The 18,005-nt window shown below is 36.3% G+C and overlaps 1 protein-coding gene across 2 annotated transcripts in view; it reads left to right on the top strand.

The window, feature by feature from the left end:
- The window catches only part of SLC71A2 (solute carrier family 71 member 2), a 78,925-nt gene that overhangs the window by 53,492 nt on the left and 7,428 nt on the right, over positions 1-18,005 (top strand). For both annotated transcript variants that reach the window (XM_012782976.2, XM_012782978.2), the window contains exons 4-7: positions 3,629-3,756; positions 6,573-6,687; positions 11,480-11,698; positions 13,687-13,800. In XM_012782976.2, coding sequence (XP_012638430.1) covers positions 3,629-3,756; positions 6,573-6,687; positions 11,480-11,698; positions 13,687-13,800 — 576 coding nt within the window. The remainder of the gene's footprint in view (positions 1-3,628; positions 3,757-6,572; positions 6,688-11,479; positions 11,699-13,686; positions 13,801-18,005) is intronic.

The raw sequence follows: 18,005 nt of genomic DNA, 5'->3' as shown, positions 1-18,005 counted from the left end.
GGTGTGGGATTTTCCTTTTGATCTACTTTTAAGAAATAAAGATAGAAATTATTAGTAAAATATGAAAATTCAAAGTGAATCCAATTTGGGAATAACCTATATTTACATGTTGTGAGTTCCTCTTGGTTTCTAAAGGAAATAAACTTTGTCATAAAGTGTTAACTTTTCCATGGGAAAATGAAAGTATTCAGAATTAGTTAAATGACTTTGTACTTTATTCTTCCTTGGTGCCATTGTTCCCTCAAACTCAGTTGCAAAGTTAATTATAATATTTGAAGCAAAATTAAAATTATTTTTAGTTTTAAAGCTTTTTTAAGGGTATTGACCTAAATTGTTTTAGTATAATATTTTTCCAACTGCATATGTTAAGGAAAATATGTGCTTGAAACATTTATGATGGCTATATAAATTATAAAATTCATATATATTTGTTTCAGATGAGTTGTACTTGCCATTCTTTGTATACTTTTAAAAATTTATTGGATAATTGCATTTAATTGAACAAGTTTTAATTGCTATTTTGTCAAATTAGGACCTAAAAGGCCATATCAGAATTACTGGCCAGTTAATTATGCCAGCTTAAAACCTGTTTGGAAGCTTATTATACTAAAGTGACTATGATAAACTGTTGGTTAATTTTGCCGTCCACACCATGTTTTATTCAGGTACTTGTTGGGCTATGGTTGCACAATATGAGTATAGTCGATCTTCATTACTTGAGGATTCCGTATTTGTGAATCCGTCTACTCACTTAGTTTATTTCTCACCTCAAAATCAATATAGTGTTTTTGTTGTCATTCACAGATGTGCTCAGAGTAGGGGAAAAATTTGGGTTTCCTGATGTGCATTTTTCCCCTGAGGTCGGCATTCTTGTTTCCCTTAGAAGCAGTGGTTCTGTATTCGCTAATTCGGTGTTTGTGGTGATTTATAGAGTATAACTACTATGAATAGTGAGAATTGCCTGTATTAGAGGTTAAGACTAGGGCTTTGTTTTCAGTCTGGTTTTAATGTTTAAACATTTTGTTCTTACAAATTGTGCTCTGCAGCTTCAGTACTGATGAAGTACTTGCTCAATCAATAAATGACAAAGTGTCCTGGTCAATCTACAGCTCTGATAATATGGCCTGATGGGATCTAAGGCCAGTTTGGGTATTAAAGAAATAACTATGGACAGAAGAAAGTATTTGATAGTAAGGAAATATAAATTTTTCACAGAGCCAAGTATTTTAATAAATTATATTTTGGCATCTTAATAAAATAGTAGGTTCTCCTAGAAGATATTTGTAATATCTGTTTTGGTCAGTAATAATTTAAGGTATATTATTTAAAGAATGGAATAAAATAAAATTTAAATCAATAATCTAGAAAATAATATCTTTTTTCTATAAAACTACATTATTTTAAATATATAAAACATAGTTGGCTTTCTCATATCTTTTTTTAAAAAATAGCATATATTCCGTGTTTTAAGCACTGTATGAAATCTGAAATTAGGACTGTCCAAAAACTTTTCCTGGATTCTTTGTGCTTATAAAGTTTTTGTTACTGCTTTGTGGTGATCGTGGTAGTGGTCATTTCTGTTGCCTTTCTCTCTTAAATTTTTTACATTATTTTCTTTACTAGTTTTATACTACATAGGTACTTAGGTATTTGATACTTAATTTTGAAGCAACATGAAAGATTTTCTTTTTAAAATTCATGAAGTCGATTGTCACATGTCTTAAATTTGAGCCCTGCTTCTGCAGTCTTTTAGTGCCTTAGTTAAAGGAAAATTATTTAATCCTCCTTCTGTTACTGTCTTGAAAAGAGAGCAGGGCAAATGCACTTGAAGTCTACTGTAACTTGGGATCTACAAGGTTTGATTCCTGGGCCATGGATAAATTTGTTTCAGAGGAACCAAAAACTTTTCTCTTCAGCTTGCCTACCCTCCATTGTGTCTTTCTCTCACCCCCCTTACCACCTTACTTAAGTTCACCTTCAGTTTACAGCAGGGGTCCTCAAACTTTTTAAACAAGGGGCCAGTTCACTGTCCCTCAGACTGTTGGAGGGCCATTGGAGAGTGCGGTGCACATTCCACACATGTGCACTGCGAGTCGACTGCTAAGCAGGACAGGCAGCTGTGGCAAAAACAGCTGGATAAATGTCCTCCCTCGCCGGGCTGCATGTGGCCCGCAGGTCGTAGTTTGAGGACACCTGGTTTACAGTGTCTGCTGTCCTGGGTTAACTGGTGGCTCATAGGGGTTAGAATCTATGTGACCTTGTTAACTTATACAAGTTGATTTCCTCTTAGAAGTTATATTCAATTCACCAAACAAATTTGGAAGCCTATGTTCACCAGGCCCTGTGATAGGTACCTAGGAACGGTACAGAGATGAAAAGAAACCTTATCTCTCTGACCTTACTCTCAATTTCTAATCCAGTAGAGAAGATAGACAAATAACAAGTGATTGTAATGGAGTGTTGAAATTAAAATAGAAGTGATATGTACCATGTGGGGGAAGTTTGCTTTGTCCCTGCCTCAGTAGTATGATTAGATTTGCTTAAGTAGTTAAGGGACAAGAGAGAGGAAAAAATGCTTCTCGTCCTTCTCCCCCAAGCTTGGGAATAATGACTTGCAGCTTTTACCAAGTCCAAGTGTGGGAAGAACACGCAGGCATGGCAAAGGCCTTTGCTAAGGCCATCAGTACAAAGGAACATGGTGTGTCCAGAAAATTAGAAGTATTGCATGTAGCTACAGAATAGGGTGTGTTGTCAGGGGCCAGATTTTAGAGGGTCCTATTAAATATTTATATGCTATGCTGAGTAGTTTTTTAAACGTATTTTAATGAAAATTCAGATAACACAAAAGTAAAGAATAATACAATGAATATGCATGTACTCTTCTTCTGTTTCATTATTTATTAACATTTTTCTACTCTTATTCACCCCCATCCATATGAAAGTGGCCAGCAGCCCAGTGACTGGCAAATAGTGGGACAAGTAGTGAAAGTGAGTTACTTGACTTCCTTTGCTTCTGTGTGGTGTTAGCTATCACCACACAGACTTCCGCTAGCCTCAACTCTGTTGTTGTTCAAGTTGAATTATCTCCTTCATCCTAAACTCATCAAGCAGAGAAACTTTATTTTGATTGACAAGGAATCTACTTTTCTTCTGGGCATTTAGCATATGCACACTCATCCTTTTTATTTCTGTGAGACCGTTGGAGTGTGTATGGTGTGTATTCATTTGGGTGTCCTCATTGCAGCAGTTAATGCAGAGAGAGACTTGTGCAGAATACACATGCCATATGTATTTATTAAAAGATTTAATTTTTTGACTTCTTGTATGCTTGGTGTATGTTCTTAAGGGCCAAACATGGGTGTGTGTGTGTGTGTATTTTTCATGTTATCTCTCTCTTCTAATTCCTTCTTGAAAACAAGTTCTTTTATCCTTTCCTTCTCTTTGTAATAGCACATTTAAAATTTTGTTAGAATGTTTTTTAAATATAGCAGTTTGTGTTTAGTGTTTCATCTATTCTGTTTTTGGGCCAATAAATTGAATTAGAGCTAATGCATTTAAAAAATAATAGTTACAAATAATTGGCGGATCATATTCTAGATTTAACTGTTGCTTCTGTTTTCTTCTCCAGGGCCTGCTCTCTTTTCTGAGTGCTCCGCTCATAGGTGCTCTGTCTGATGTGTGGGGGAGGAAGCCCTTTCTCCTCGTTACTGTCTTCTTTACCTGCTTCCCAATCCCACTGATGAGGATCAGCCCATGGTGAGTGGCTTGGGCCTTCACGTTGTGACTGTCTGTTTTTGAGTCATGTGTAAGTTATACTTCCACCTACGGAGCACTTAACCAAAGCAGTTTTACCTGTGTTTTCATTTGCTGTCTTTGGTAATACTGAAAGCCAATTTGGGCAGTTGCCATCATGTTCATTTTATAAATGGAGAAATATAAGACATTACAGAGATAAGCTACTTAGCTGAAGAAATAGAAATAAAAGATGTCTATAAGGTAGCTGTTGTTGCCGTGATGTCAGTTGTAGGAGCTTAATCCTTGGGGTGGGCTCTTCACTGTGGCTTAGTTGACTTTGTAAATATATTGTTATTGTTAGCTCATTGCTTTTGGGGCACTGACATGAACATAGTTTATATCATAATAGGCAGGAATCACTTTTGTACATAATATAGTCAGATTGATAGCCTATTCTAAATTATAATATGAATTTGAATTTGAGTTCATTTTCTCCTGCAACATGATAAATTGGAGAGAGTGTTTAACATGTGACCACAGTTCATTAAGTTACCAAAGGTGGGTTGGAATTTGCATGTGACCTGTGACTTAGTTGTTTTCTGGATGCCAGAGGATGGTATTTTGGCCTGTGTTCATGTTGATGACATGCTCTTCCTATGTGAAGAATGCACTTAAATATGGAAGTTTGTTTTGGTTTTTAATGCTATTAATAGATTTTCTTTTTTGGGTCATGTGAAAATATTTTTGTTTGATTATCTGACAGGGATTTTATGTCAGCATTTGTCACATTCTGAATTTGTTGGGTACCCATAATCATTTTTTTACCAGGTAGTGAATTTTTTTTTTTTTTTTTTTTTTTTTTTTGAGACAGAGTCTCACTCTGTTGCCTGGGCTAGAATGCCGTGGCATCAGCCTAGCTCACAGCAACCTTAAACTCTGGGCTCAAACAATCTTTTCTGTCTCAGCCTCCCAAGTAGCTGGGACTACAGACATGCACCAATCATGCCTGGCTAATTTTTTCTATATATTTTTAGTTGTCCAGCTAATTTCTTTCTATTTTTAGTAGAGACAGGGTCTCACTTTTGCTCAGGCTGGTCTCAAACTGCTTAAACGATCCACCTGCCTCGGCCTCTCAGAGTGCTAGGATTACAGGTGTGAGCCAGCGCACCTGGTCCCAGGTGGTGAATTTTTATAAAATGCTTTTTGGTATTGAGTCTTTATGTCCAAGAACACATGGCTTTTTAAATGTCCTTTGGTAACTTAAAATTTTTTCTTTAGATCTTATACATTTCTTGTTAAGTTTTATGCCTATAAGTTTTATTATTTTTGTTCTATTAAAAATTGGGCTCTTCTAATTGCTTGGTTTTCTAGGCATATTGTCATCTGTCAAAAATTTTACTTCTTCCAGTTTTCTTGCTGTTCACTGCTTTTGGTAATTGTATGGACTCATGGATAATGTTAAATAAAAGTGATGATTGTGGATGTATCTTCTTATATATAAAGGGAGGGAGTGTTATAATGTTTCATCATTAGGTGTTAGGCTAACTTTTGGGTTGAAAAATACTTATTCCTATTTTATCCAGAGATTATTTTTTAAATCAACAGTGAATGTCAAATTTTATTAAATGATATTTTAACATTAATGGAGATTATTTGCTTTTTCTCCTTAAAGCTATTAATGTAATTAATTATATTAATAGATTTTCTAATATTTTCAATTTGTTTTAAGAATATTTTCATATTCTTTTATCCTGGAATAAACCCTACTTTTTGTTCTGTAAGATTTTCTGTGGTAATATTTTAACTAGGTTTCTAAAAATCATCTGTGTATATGATAGAAGTTTTTGGTCTCAATTACATTAATTTTTTTTGTTATACTTTCTGCTTTTGTGTAGATACAGCGGTCCCCACCCTTTTTGGTACCAGGGACTGGTTTCAAGGAAGACAATGGATTGGGGGTTGGTGGGGGGAGATGGTAAGATGCTTACTTGCCACTATAAAGCCTGCCACCAGATGCAATTTAATTGTCACTTGCCTCTCACTGATAGGGTTTTGATATGAGTCTGCAAGCAATTGATTTATTATGGTCTCTATACAGTCAAACCTCTCTGCTAATGGCAATCTGTATTTGCAGCCACTCCCCAATGCTAGTATCACTACTTTAGCTGCACCTCAGATCATCAGGCATTAGATTCTCATAAAGGAGCATGCAACCTAGATCTTTTGCAAGTGCAGTTTACAGTAAGTAGGGTTTACTCTCCTATGAGAATCTAATGCTGCTGGTGATCTGGCAGGAGGCGGAGCTCAGGTGGTGATGAAAACAATGCAGAGTGGCTGTAAATACTGATAAAGCTTCACTACCTCACCCCTTCTTCCTGTGGCTCACCTCCTGCTGTGTGGCCTGGTTCCTAATAGGCCATGGACTGGTACCATTCCTGGCCTAGGGGTTGGGGACTGCAGTTTTAAAATCATTTGTTGTGTATGTCTTTTTCTTACTTAAAGCTAGGAAATTTGAAAAATTTTTACTCTGTTGGCTACCTTTAAAACTATAACTTTTACTTAACTCCCCTTATTCTTTCACTTTTTTCCTACTTTTTTCTGTTCTTTTGTAGACTACATGTAACTGACCCCCTTTGAGCAATGACATAATTAGCATGTATTTACTTCTTCCTCCCCATTTTGATTTTAATTTTTCTATCTTTAAGTATATACACATATACATGTATATTTATTTATTTATTGGTTTGTAATCGTTACATGATATATTTGGCTTGGATTATAAAAGTACAAATACACTGCCTCTCTCCTGGGTAATTAAACCATCTATCTTTTTATAGGTGGTATTTTGCAATGATTTCTGTTTCTGGAGTCTTCTCAGTCACGTTCTCTGTGATATTTGCCTACGTAGCTGATGTCACTAAGGAGCACGCACGGAGTACTGCTTATGGATGGGTAAGATAATAGACTATATATTTTTTTAACCAGAATAATAATTAATATTCTATTAAAAATTCACCAGAAACTGAGATTTAAAATAAGTGGTAAATATATATTTATATAAAAGGAAATCTAAAGCAAATGAAATAAAAAAGGGTTCCTACAAAAAGTTAAAGATAGCAAGATAGAAATTGCTCGTAATTTATTCCCTGGTTTTAGGGTTGGAAGATTGGCAGGAATATGTGAATTGTCAGTTGTAAAGTTTTTTAAAAAGTTGGTTTGATTTATTTCTTATTATCTGACCTCTTGAGAAACCTTAAACAGTCAATAGGTATTAAGATCAGAAGTCTGTGTGTACCTAATTCTAATTGGAGAAGTGCTGGAATCTCAGCAATGTTAATACATTATAACTTTATTGGTGGTTGTGTAGGGCACCCATTTGGGACATACTGTGGAAAAAGGACTCCATTCATTCAACAAATACATAGGCGTTAAATAGATAAGAAAAGTTATAGGAGGCCGGGTACGATGGCTGATTCCTAAAATCCTAGCATTCTGGGAGGCCAAGGTGGGAGAATTGCTTGAGACCAGCCTGAGCAAGAGTGAGACCCTCATCTCTACAAAAAAATAGAAAAATTAGCCAGGTGTGGTGGCATATGCATGTAGTTCCAGACACTTGGGAGGCTGAGGCGAGAGGATCCCTTGAGTCTAGGAGTTTCAGGTTGTAGTGAGCTATGATGATGCCACTGCACTCTAGCCCCGGCAACAGAGCAAGACTCTGTTTCAAAGGGGGAAAAAAAAGGAAATTATAGGAGACTTTTTTTTTTGACAATTTGATATTAGACTATCTTTCTAATTTTCCCAGGCATGATAGTGGAACTGTGGTTATATAGGAGAAGAAAGATCTGTTAGAAGATGGCAGCCAAAGCATTTTGGATCAGAGTGCTGCAACTCTGCAAGTTACTTCAAAATGGTTTTGGGGAAAAGATAGCGTGTGAACACGTGGATGCTCATGTGTTGTCATGTGTTCCATGCCTAAACCTGTAGGACATGGAAGTGTGCTTTGTAATCCCCCACCTTCGTCTGTGTTTGATAATGTTCACAATAAGAAGGTAGAAAAAGATGATCTGGCTGGATTGTGGGGAATAGATTGGAGGGGGATTGAATGCCACAAACTTAGATTATTCCTCTCCTTTCCCTGAGTCTTTGTTTTAAAGTCCACTTCCTGGAAAAGAGTAAGTAGTCATTCACTGCTATTGACCTAATGAATAACGTCATTAATCAGTGATGGACATGTAAGTAAATTACTGCTGTTCCACAAAAGACAAAAATTTTTACTTTGTTGACTTTAGACAGAGTAGTTTGAAAACTTCTCTTTAAACCACACTTCCCCTCTGACTATTGCCTGCTTTCTCCTTGCCGCCTTCCCTCCACCCCTGAATGTCCCCCTCTTGCTATGCCCTAACACGAGACATCTTCAGATTGCTGTGGAGGAAGACAGGCAGAAGGAGAAGCTGATAGGAAGCCTTCAAAGAAGGAAAGGTGTTCAGGGTGGGCTTGTTAGAGTTGGGCAACAGAGAGAGAGAGGTGAAAGATAGCTTTCTTTTACACTGGGGAAAACTCATTGAGATACCCATTTCTTTGCAATTTTGTTCGATTTTGTTCCTTCCTTTTAGCTGGAAAACCATTCACAAAGTTGTTGTGCTGAGTAGCAGTGCTTTAAGGAAAGATTTCAGAGAAGTTCTAACTAGAAGTGACTGTGACTTAATTGCCCTCTCTAACTAGCTCCTCCTTGTAATATGGGAGTTAGGCTTAATGCCTATTCATAGGGGCATTGAGAGAAGTCAGTGAGCATGCACATCAAGGCTGAGACACTGCTTAGCTGAAATGTGCTCCTGGCCAGCATCAGCGACTCAGCATGTAAGGCTTCCTGGATTTGTCATAAGACCTAGGATTTTGGCCAGAGACTACTTTACATTTACCCCTAATGCTAGATGTTAAGATGACAGAATTAAAAGAAGCATCTTGCTGCCTACCTATCTTACAAATATAGGAGAATTTCTTGCCAATTAATTATAGTCAAGTATTAAGGAACATTTTGAGACCCATTAAAGAACAATGTATAAAATATGTGCACCTTCCATACTGAAAGTCTGAAGATGCTGCAGCAGTGTTTCTGTAGTACCAGAGGATTCTGCAGCAGTGCTCTCATAGCACTTCAGGATGCTACAACAGTGCTTCTGTAGATGTGAGGATGCTGTAGCAGTCTTTCTGTAGCACCTGAGGAGACTGTAGAAATGCTCCTATAATTGTTTCATAATGCAGTTATATGGTTGCCTTGAACTTCTCAAAGTGGGCATGCCTGAAGGGCAGGAGGCTCATCAAACTCATTTGGTTCATAGTAGGTACTCAATAAACACTGAATGAAAGAATTCCTGTTCCCCAAATTGGAATTCTCCACATCCTTTTTTCCCCTCTAGAAACTTTTTTTTGATTTATGACTTTTATAATATTTTTAGCGTAATACTAATTTTAAATACATTGTAGTTTTATATTCAGTTGGGGATGATGGATGAAAACAGAATGTCATTGGCATACTAGGAATCATAATTACAGTCACAGATAATGATTTATGTGATTTCTAGTAAAATCAATTAGAAGTTTAAATAGCTAACTTATAGATATGCTTAACACTCAGTCTGGTTATAACTTGGCGACTGCCCATTAAGTTTCTGAACATTCAGATTGCATTCTAAAATACAGCAAGCATTCTACATGCTTATAGGAGTGCAGTGTGAAGAGGCTCACGTGGCTTCAGGTTGCAGCTGTGGTCAGCTGGCTCTGTGGTCTTTGTACTGGACAGCAGTCACATGGCGACAGGGTTAACAGAAATCCACAGCCCTCTAGTCAAAAATCTCCAACCTCTCCTTCAACAAATCCTTTTTTTGTTGTTATTTTTTTCTCTTTCTAAGAATATATATCAGTTTTGGAATTCCCCACCCACCCCTCAGTGTAAGCAAATGGCCACCAAATGATAAAATGGTGAAAGAGTATACGTTTTTGGAAGATGAAACTAAGTACAGTCCCTGACTAATTTGTAGATTTTATCATCAGCCCTATAGGAATGTTCTTTTTCCATATTCTTCTCACATTCCCATCCTCCAGTTAAAGAAGACCAAAGTCTGAATGTTGTATTTGTGGGGAAGGTTTTCATAATTTTTATTTCTAATAGCATTGTTAGGTTAAGTATGAAATGTCCAATTTTCTTAAGTACTAAGTTAGTTGATATCTCTGAAATTTCACTTTGACACTTCATATTTTTATTGCAAAGGTACATCTTTAGTTTTTCAAATGCATGTTTTGGTTTTCAAATTCTTTTTTCAAATTATTTTTTCAGAGCAATTTTTGTGAAACCATGGATAAGTCAAAAATTCGTGTTACTTTTGAATATGAGTTCCATCATGGTCCCAATGCAGCACAGACAGGTTGAAATATTAACAAAGTGTTTGGGAAGTACGTGGCTAATGAATGTACAATGGTTTGAGAAGTTCCATTCTGGTGATTTTAATCTTGAAAATAAGCCATGTGGGTAACCTGAGACCAAGGTGGATAATAATGAGCTGAAAGCTGTAGTGGAAGTGAATCCATCTCACCCTACACATGAATTAGCAGCAAGGTTTGATGTTACTATTCCAATAATATTGGAGCATTTGAAACACATTGGCAAGGTGAAGAAGCAGGATAGATGGGCACCACATGAATTAAACAAATGTCAGAAAAGAAATCATTTCAAAGCTTGCGCTTTTTTGCTGTCACAACATAAAGGCAAACCATTTCTACACCATATTGTTACATGTTATGAAAAATGGATTCTTTTTGACAATCCCAAACTTTTAGCACAATGGTTGGAGAAAGATGAAGTGACAAAACACAGTCCAAAACTGGATATTCATCAAGAAAGAGCTCATGGTGTCTGTTGGTGGTCCAGCACTGATATTATCTATTATAGCTTTTTATGAAACCTGGTCAGTTGATGACAGTGGATATCTACTGCAGTCAATTGGATGAAATGATGAAAATGCTTGCAATTGAGCAGCCAAGATTGGTCACTAGAGACAGGCCAGTCCTCTTGCAAGACAATGCTTGACCAACCACATGTCGCACTAACAACACTGCTCAAACTACAGAAGCTGGACTTAGAAACTCTCTGTCATCCACTATATTCACCAGACTTGCACCAGCTGACTGCCACTTCTTCTAAGCTTTGGACCTCTTCTTATAAGGGAGAAGTATTCAATTCTCAACAAGCTGTGGAAAATGCCTTTTGTGATTTCATGGCCTCTTGTTCTCCAGGCCTCTTTGCTGCTGACATAAACAAGCTACCATTAAGATGGCAAAACTGCCTCGATAGTTTAGATATATACATTGATTAATTGAATAGCTTCTTGTTTGAGATATAATAAACTACACTTACGATTCACAATCAGACATTTCATACTTAATGACCTCCTCTATATATTTTTAAACTCTTGTGGCTCTGGAGGGTATCTCCAATTAGTTAATAGTTTGTGAACAAATTCTTAAAATTACTTTCATTAATTATCTTTCATTCTTAAAAGTTGTATGCAACACATTCTTTTTATCTTGCTTATAGCCATGGAAAATGGCTATAGCTATGCACTTGTGGGACCTTGGTTGAGTGGTGTGCTTTCCCACAGGTATGCCCCTGCAGCACGTGGGACCCTGGATAAGGGTATGCCCAGGTGTTCACCTGTGGGACCCTGGGTGAGAATATGCTTTCTTACAGGTCTCAGCCACTTTTGCAGCTAGTCTGGTCATCAGCCCCGCCATTGGAGCATACCTTTCTGCCAATTATGGAGACAGCCTAGTTGTGCTGGTAGCCACAGTGGTGGCTCTTCTAGACATCTGCTTCATCTTAGTGGCTGTTCCGGAATCTCTGCCTGAGAAAATGAGACCGGTTTCCTGGGGAGCTCAGATTTCTTGGAAACAAGCAGACCCTTTTGCGGTAAATAAAAACATGAAAATATTTACTTTTCTAAATATCTTTCTAAGCCAAGCAAATAATATATGTGTAGCCTCAAGAATCCCAGCAGTTGTTGATCCATTTCTATTTCCAGTAAAAAATAGAGAAAAATTAATTACAAGTAATGGAGTGAGGTAGTCTATGCACTAAGAAATATGTATAATTGGTACTTAAGCATGTCATAAGGAAAGAGAGAATAAATGTCAAATTAATCCTCGATGAAAGTTTGGGAAGGAAATTTCTCTTTTGTATGGTTGTTCGTTGTTTTCATACTTTTTAACAAAATAAATGAAGGTGGTCATTTGAAGTGGGCATTTTCACTGACTTTGATTCAAAAAGGATAAATGCATTTGGTCTTACTAAAGAGCTGTTAACGTACCTCCACTTTGACCAGAGACTTTGAATTTGTGTTTTGCAGAGTGAATAGATTTTTAATATATATAGTGAATAGATTTATATATAATATATATATATGATTTTTTTTTGGTACGGGTGTGTGTGTGTCACACTAACAATTAGAAAAAAAAAGTATCTTATCTCTCATCTTCTTCCCACCTTATCTTTGGTTTGGAACTGTTCTTGAAAAAGATATGTGCAGAAAAAAAGAACCAGAGATTTGATTTTTGCTTTTTGTTCCCAAGTTTACCTTTTAGGAAAGGTATATGAACTTGTCAGAAATTCTTTTCTTAAATACTCACTTAGGACATGACCTGGGGACCCTTCCTGTTCTATTTATGCCACAATGTTAGACAGCAAAAGAGGTATTTAGAAAAGGAAGCCAGGAGTGGACTTGGAGCCGGCCAGTTAGGCTTCCGGCCTTCTTGTCATGCAGTGATCAAGTTACGCATGGAAGCTCCTCTGTGAAATGGAACTACTGTGGCTTTTCAGGGCAGTTGTGAGGATTACAGTTAATGTGTGTAAAATTAAGTAGTCTAGTGTCTGATATGTAGCAAGGTCTCAATAGATATTAGCTTTTATATATTATTAAGTATGTCAAAGTTATGACATGATGACCTAGGAGGTCTGCAGTCTTTTCCACTCCTTCGGTAATAGTATACCTTTTGGTTCTATGGAACAATTCTATGTATATAAGAAGGATTATTAAAAATTTATTTCAAAATATTAAGGGGGTATAAATGTTTTTGTTACATGGATACCTTTTATAATGCTTAAGTCAGGGCTTTTAGTGTTCCCATCACCCAAATAGAGTTCATTGTACTGGATAGGTAAAGTTTTTACCCCGTCCCTGCCCTCGCCCCTTTCCTGATTTCCAATGACCTTTACATCTCTTTTTGCCCATGTGTGCCCATCTATTAGCTCCCAGTTATTAAAGAGCACATGTGGTGGTGGTTTTTCCATTCCTGGTATACTTCATTTAGGATAATGATCTCTAGTTCCATCCAAGTTGCTCTAAAAGACATTATTTTATTCATTTTTATATAAGAAAGATTCAACAAGGTTGTAGCATTCAGAAAGTTCTTACCAGTCTGACCCCATGGCTAGAGCATACTTATTTGTCTACCAGGCTTACAGGCAAATTGGATATTAACATTTTGAAGAATAGAGTGAATTTATGTGTAATGAAAACTTTGTACTGACTATGGCCTTAATGAAATTGTATTATAAATCAAGAGAGAGAAATGATGATCTCAAAAGGTTCTGTAGGCATGTATGTTCAGGATCTGTTCATAGGAGGTTCAGGATCTGTTTAGGGATATGAACCAGTGTTGTTAACAAAGATGAGCATGTGTTTTTTAAAAAGCTATAATATTTGAAATATATACCTCTGAAATTAGAACTTGTAAATTCTATAGAGAGATGATGATAGATTTAATATTAAGGTTTACTTCCTTTTATAATCCAAAGATAATCCATCTTAATAGGTCAAAATAGTGAAGCCAGTGTCCCAGAACATTGGTGATATTTGTGTCTGTTAGCTTTTTATGTGTTTTCTTTTTGCTTATTTCCAGTCACTGAAAAAAGTTGGAAAAGATTCTACTGTCTTACTAATCTGCATCACTGTGTTTCTTTCATACCTTCCTGAAGCTGGACAGTATTCAAGTTTTTTTCTCTATCTCAGGCAGGTGAGTATTTAGTGCCTAGTAGCCTTTGGACATGTGGAAAATCAAAGATTGGGATCTGTCTAAAGAAATTTTGGGGAATCCATTGTAGAGGAAAAATAAAACATGGCATGAACTTGTTTCTAGTTACAAATGTAGGTGCTGGCATATAACTAGTAAATGGTACATTTAATATAATTATTATTTAAAATATAGTAAGATATTCACTATGGAAGAATTTTTCTTAAGAATTATTCAGAGAGAATTAGCAGAAACAGAATTTACCACAATATTTGTTTTAAAGACTTTTTTTTTTTTTTTAGAATAGTTTTAAGTTCACAGCAAAAGTGAGAGTAAGTTGCATGAGAAACTTGAGAAAAGTTTCTGATGTTTCCCCTTCCCCTGTACAGGCACAGCTCCTCCACTATCAATGTCCCTCACCAGTGTGGTACATTGTTATAATTGATGAACCTATTTTGACTCATTAGTATCACCCAAAGTCTGCAGTTTATATTAAGGTTCATGCTTGGTGTTGTATATACTAGGGTTTGGACAAATGTATAATGACATGATGACATGTATCCAATGTCAAAGTATCATACAGAGTATGTTCACTGCCCTGAAAATCCCCTGTGCTCTGCCTATTCATCCCTTCTCCCACTGCAAACCCCTAGTAACCACTGATCTCTTTACTGTCTACATAGTTTTGCCTTTTTCCATACAGTTTATAGCCTTTTCAGATTGGCTTCTTTCACTTAATAATATTCATTTAAGGTTCCTTCATGTCTTGTTTGTTTGTTTGTTTGTTTGTTTGTTTGTTTGTTTTGAGACAGAGTCTCACTTTGTTGCCCAGGCTAGAGTGAGTGCCGTGGTGTCAGTCTAGCTCACAGCAACCTCAAACTCCTAGGCTCAAGCAATCTTTCTTCCTCAGCCTCCCGAGTAGCTGGGACTACAGGCATGCACCACCATGCCTGGCTAATTTTATGTATATATATATGTTAGTTGGCCAATTAATTTCTTTCTATTTATAGTAGAGACGGCGTCTTGCTCTTGCTTAGGCTGGTTCCTGACCTGAGCAGTCCGCCCGCCTCGGCCTCCCAGAGTGCTAGGATTGCAGGCGTGAGCCACCGTGCCCGGCCCCTTCATGTCTTTTTATAGCTTGATAACTCATTTCTTTTTAGCAGTTGTTTGCATGTACATGACACAATTTATCCATTCATCTACTTAAGGATACATTGGTTGGTTCCAAGTTTTGGTAAATATGGACAAAACTGCTATAAACATTTCTGTAATTTAATGTTTTAAATCTTTAATATCCATTAAATTTTATAGAGAGGTATTTTATTTCAGACGCGTTCTAACCTGGGTCCAGTTGCAGCCAGCTTGCTGAGCTGTCCGCAGTATACCATAGCTCAACTGCTGCTATAGACTTCAGGGTGACTCACAAGCAGTAATAAAAGTTTTCCCTCTCTTCTGATTTTTTCCTGTTTAAAATTTTATATAACTATTTTGTCCCTTAAGATAGATAATTTATTTAAGACAATTTAAAAAAAAATAAAAAACTTCCCTTCTCCAACTGTCCTTCAGGCCTCTGGGATTGCTCAGATTTAAGCTGCCTTTCTATTGCATCCTGCCCTGTTTTTTCCTGATTTCATTGGAAGGAAGGCCTTTTCCTAATTGTTTACTCCACTTTGACAGAGCAGGCCTCTTAGATAAATTACTCTATTTTTTAGAGATTTAAAAATGTAATTTGTTATATTCTCCATTCTGATAGTTTTCCCTGAGAGTATGAGACTAATATTTTGTATGGTGGCATGTAAGTAAAGCTTTTTTTGAAGCATTTCTGTGTTTGCTCATGGTGGACAATGGATGCTGGAGATTTAGAGGCAAGTGGTGAGATAATGTGTGTTTAATGGAGAAAATTATACATGCATTTATAATTAATTTACACATTAAATGAAGTATCCATTTAATATAGAAAATAATGTAGGAAAAATAGGAAAGTCCAAGGAAGGAAGCAAAAAAAACCCCAACTCTTTACACAGATAATAAACAACTGTGACTATTTTTACTTCTAGCCTTTTTTTCCTACATGTGTGTTCATGTCATCACCACCACCAATTACAACAAACCAGAATCATTCCATGTTTATTTTATATTTGTGCTTGCTTTTAAGAGTGTTGAACACACAAATTTTAGTTAAAATTCTATTTGATATTTGAAAATCATATATTTGAGAAATAACTTGTGTTCAGAATATGTATATAACTGTTATAATAAAAGACTCAATAATATCTGATAACAGCAAAAAGACAAACCAACTGAAAAAATAGGCAAAGAATTTTGAATAGATTATTCTTCAAGCTCACAAAGGAAGATATATAAAAAGCCAGTGAGCACATGAAAAGATGAATAACATTATTTATCAAGGAAATGCGAACCAAACCAACAATGCCACTTCAAATGCACTATGATGGTTTTAATCAAAAAGACAGACAAAGATGTAGAAAAATCAGAACCGTCTTAAATAAGAGCTAAGAATGTAAAATGGCGTAGCTGCTGTGGAAAAGAGCCTGGCAGTTCCTCATAATGTTCAACATTATGAAAACACATCTAATGTAGAAACTTGTACACAAATCATTATTCATAATGGCCAAAAAGTAGAAACAACTAAAATGTCCATCAGCTGATGAATGGATTAACAAATGTGGTATATCCATACAATAGAATGTTATTATTTGATAGTAAAAAAGTATGGCCAGTGCAGTGGCTCACACCTGTAATCCTAGCACTCTTTGAGGTCAAGGCCAGTGGATCATTTGATCTTAGGAGCTCTCGACCAGCCTGAGCAAGAGTAAGGCCCTGACTCTAGTAAAAAATAGAAAAAATTAGCCGGGCATGGTGATGTATACTGTATTCCCAACTACTCAGGAGGCTGAGGCAGAAGAATCGTTTGAGCCCAGGAGCGTGAGGTTGCTGTGAGCTAGGGTGACGCCACGGCACTCTAACCGGGGCAACAGAGTGAGACTCTGTCTAAAAAAAAAAAAAAAGAGTAATAAAGTATCGATATGTGCTACAACATGAGTCAACCATGAAAACATGAAAGGACCACATATTTTATGATTCAATGTGTATGAAATGCCCAGAATAGGCAAATTCATGGAGATAGGAGGTGGATAGGTTAGGCTGGGGAGCAGAACTCTTTGATGGGTACCATGTTTCTCTGAGGAGTGATAAAAATCTAAAAGTGGTTGTGGTGATAGTTGCCCAAGTCTGTGGATATACTAAAACCATTGACCTGACCACTTAAAATGGGTGAATTGTATGGTATTTCAATTCTATCTCAATAAAGCTATATATAGATATATAAAGATACTTACAAATGTAGGCCGAGAAATAATCTCTACATCTACACTTTGAGGTTTCATTTTTTAAAACTGCATTTGATTAGGTAGTAATAAAATATTGTTAATGTCAGCAGCACTGGATTGGATTGTCTAAGCCCTACCTCTTTCATTAGCTAGTTGTGTGCCTAGAAGCAAGGTACTCATTTATGAAATGAGAAGAATATATAAAATAATTTTTAAGGTCCTTTTCTTGAATTGTATAGAATTTCATAGAGGGAAAAATAATGAACTTTTAAGAAACTGGGTATTTAAAACTTAAAAATTTTAGGCATTTCAGAGATACTGTTAAGGCCAAAGTCTTAGAAATCACTGCCAGCTAACTTTGGCTGCTCATTGGAATTGTCATGGGAGTTTTTAAAAACATACCTGTGCCTGGGCCATATCCCCAGAGATTGTGATTTAATTGGTCTTCAGTGGGTTCCAGTATCTCATTGCTTCCTTCCCTTCTCTTTCCTCCTCTTCCCTTCTCTTCTGCTCACGTGATTTTAATGTGCAGCCAGAGTTGGAAGCCACTGGCTTTACTAATGAGCAATTTTGTTTTGGCAGCATCAAAAAGTCAAATCATTTTCTTTCCAATTCTATTACCTTAGTATTATTGTATTTGTCAATTTGTGGGTTGGGGATGGAGACAGAATATGAAGCAATAGACAGACATATAATAGAAAATATTATCTAAAAACTATTTCACAATTTAAAGTTTGTCTTATAGTGATTTCTTAGATTTAGATATAAATTATTTGTTAAATAGGTTCAGCACTGCCTTAATTTGCCACAGTTTTATCAGATTTCCTCAATTATTTTATCCTATCATTTTAATAGAAC

Source organism: Microcebus murinus, chromosome 12 (assembly GCF_040939455.1).
Source record: "Microcebus murinus isolate Inina chromosome 12, M.murinus_Inina_mat1.0, whole genome shotgun sequence".
NCBI lineage: Eukaryota > Metazoa > Chordata > Mammalia > Primates > Cheirogaleidae > Microcebus > Microcebus murinus.
Note: the sequence above shows the minus strand (reverse complement) of the source record. Positions and strands in the feature narration are given on the sequence as shown.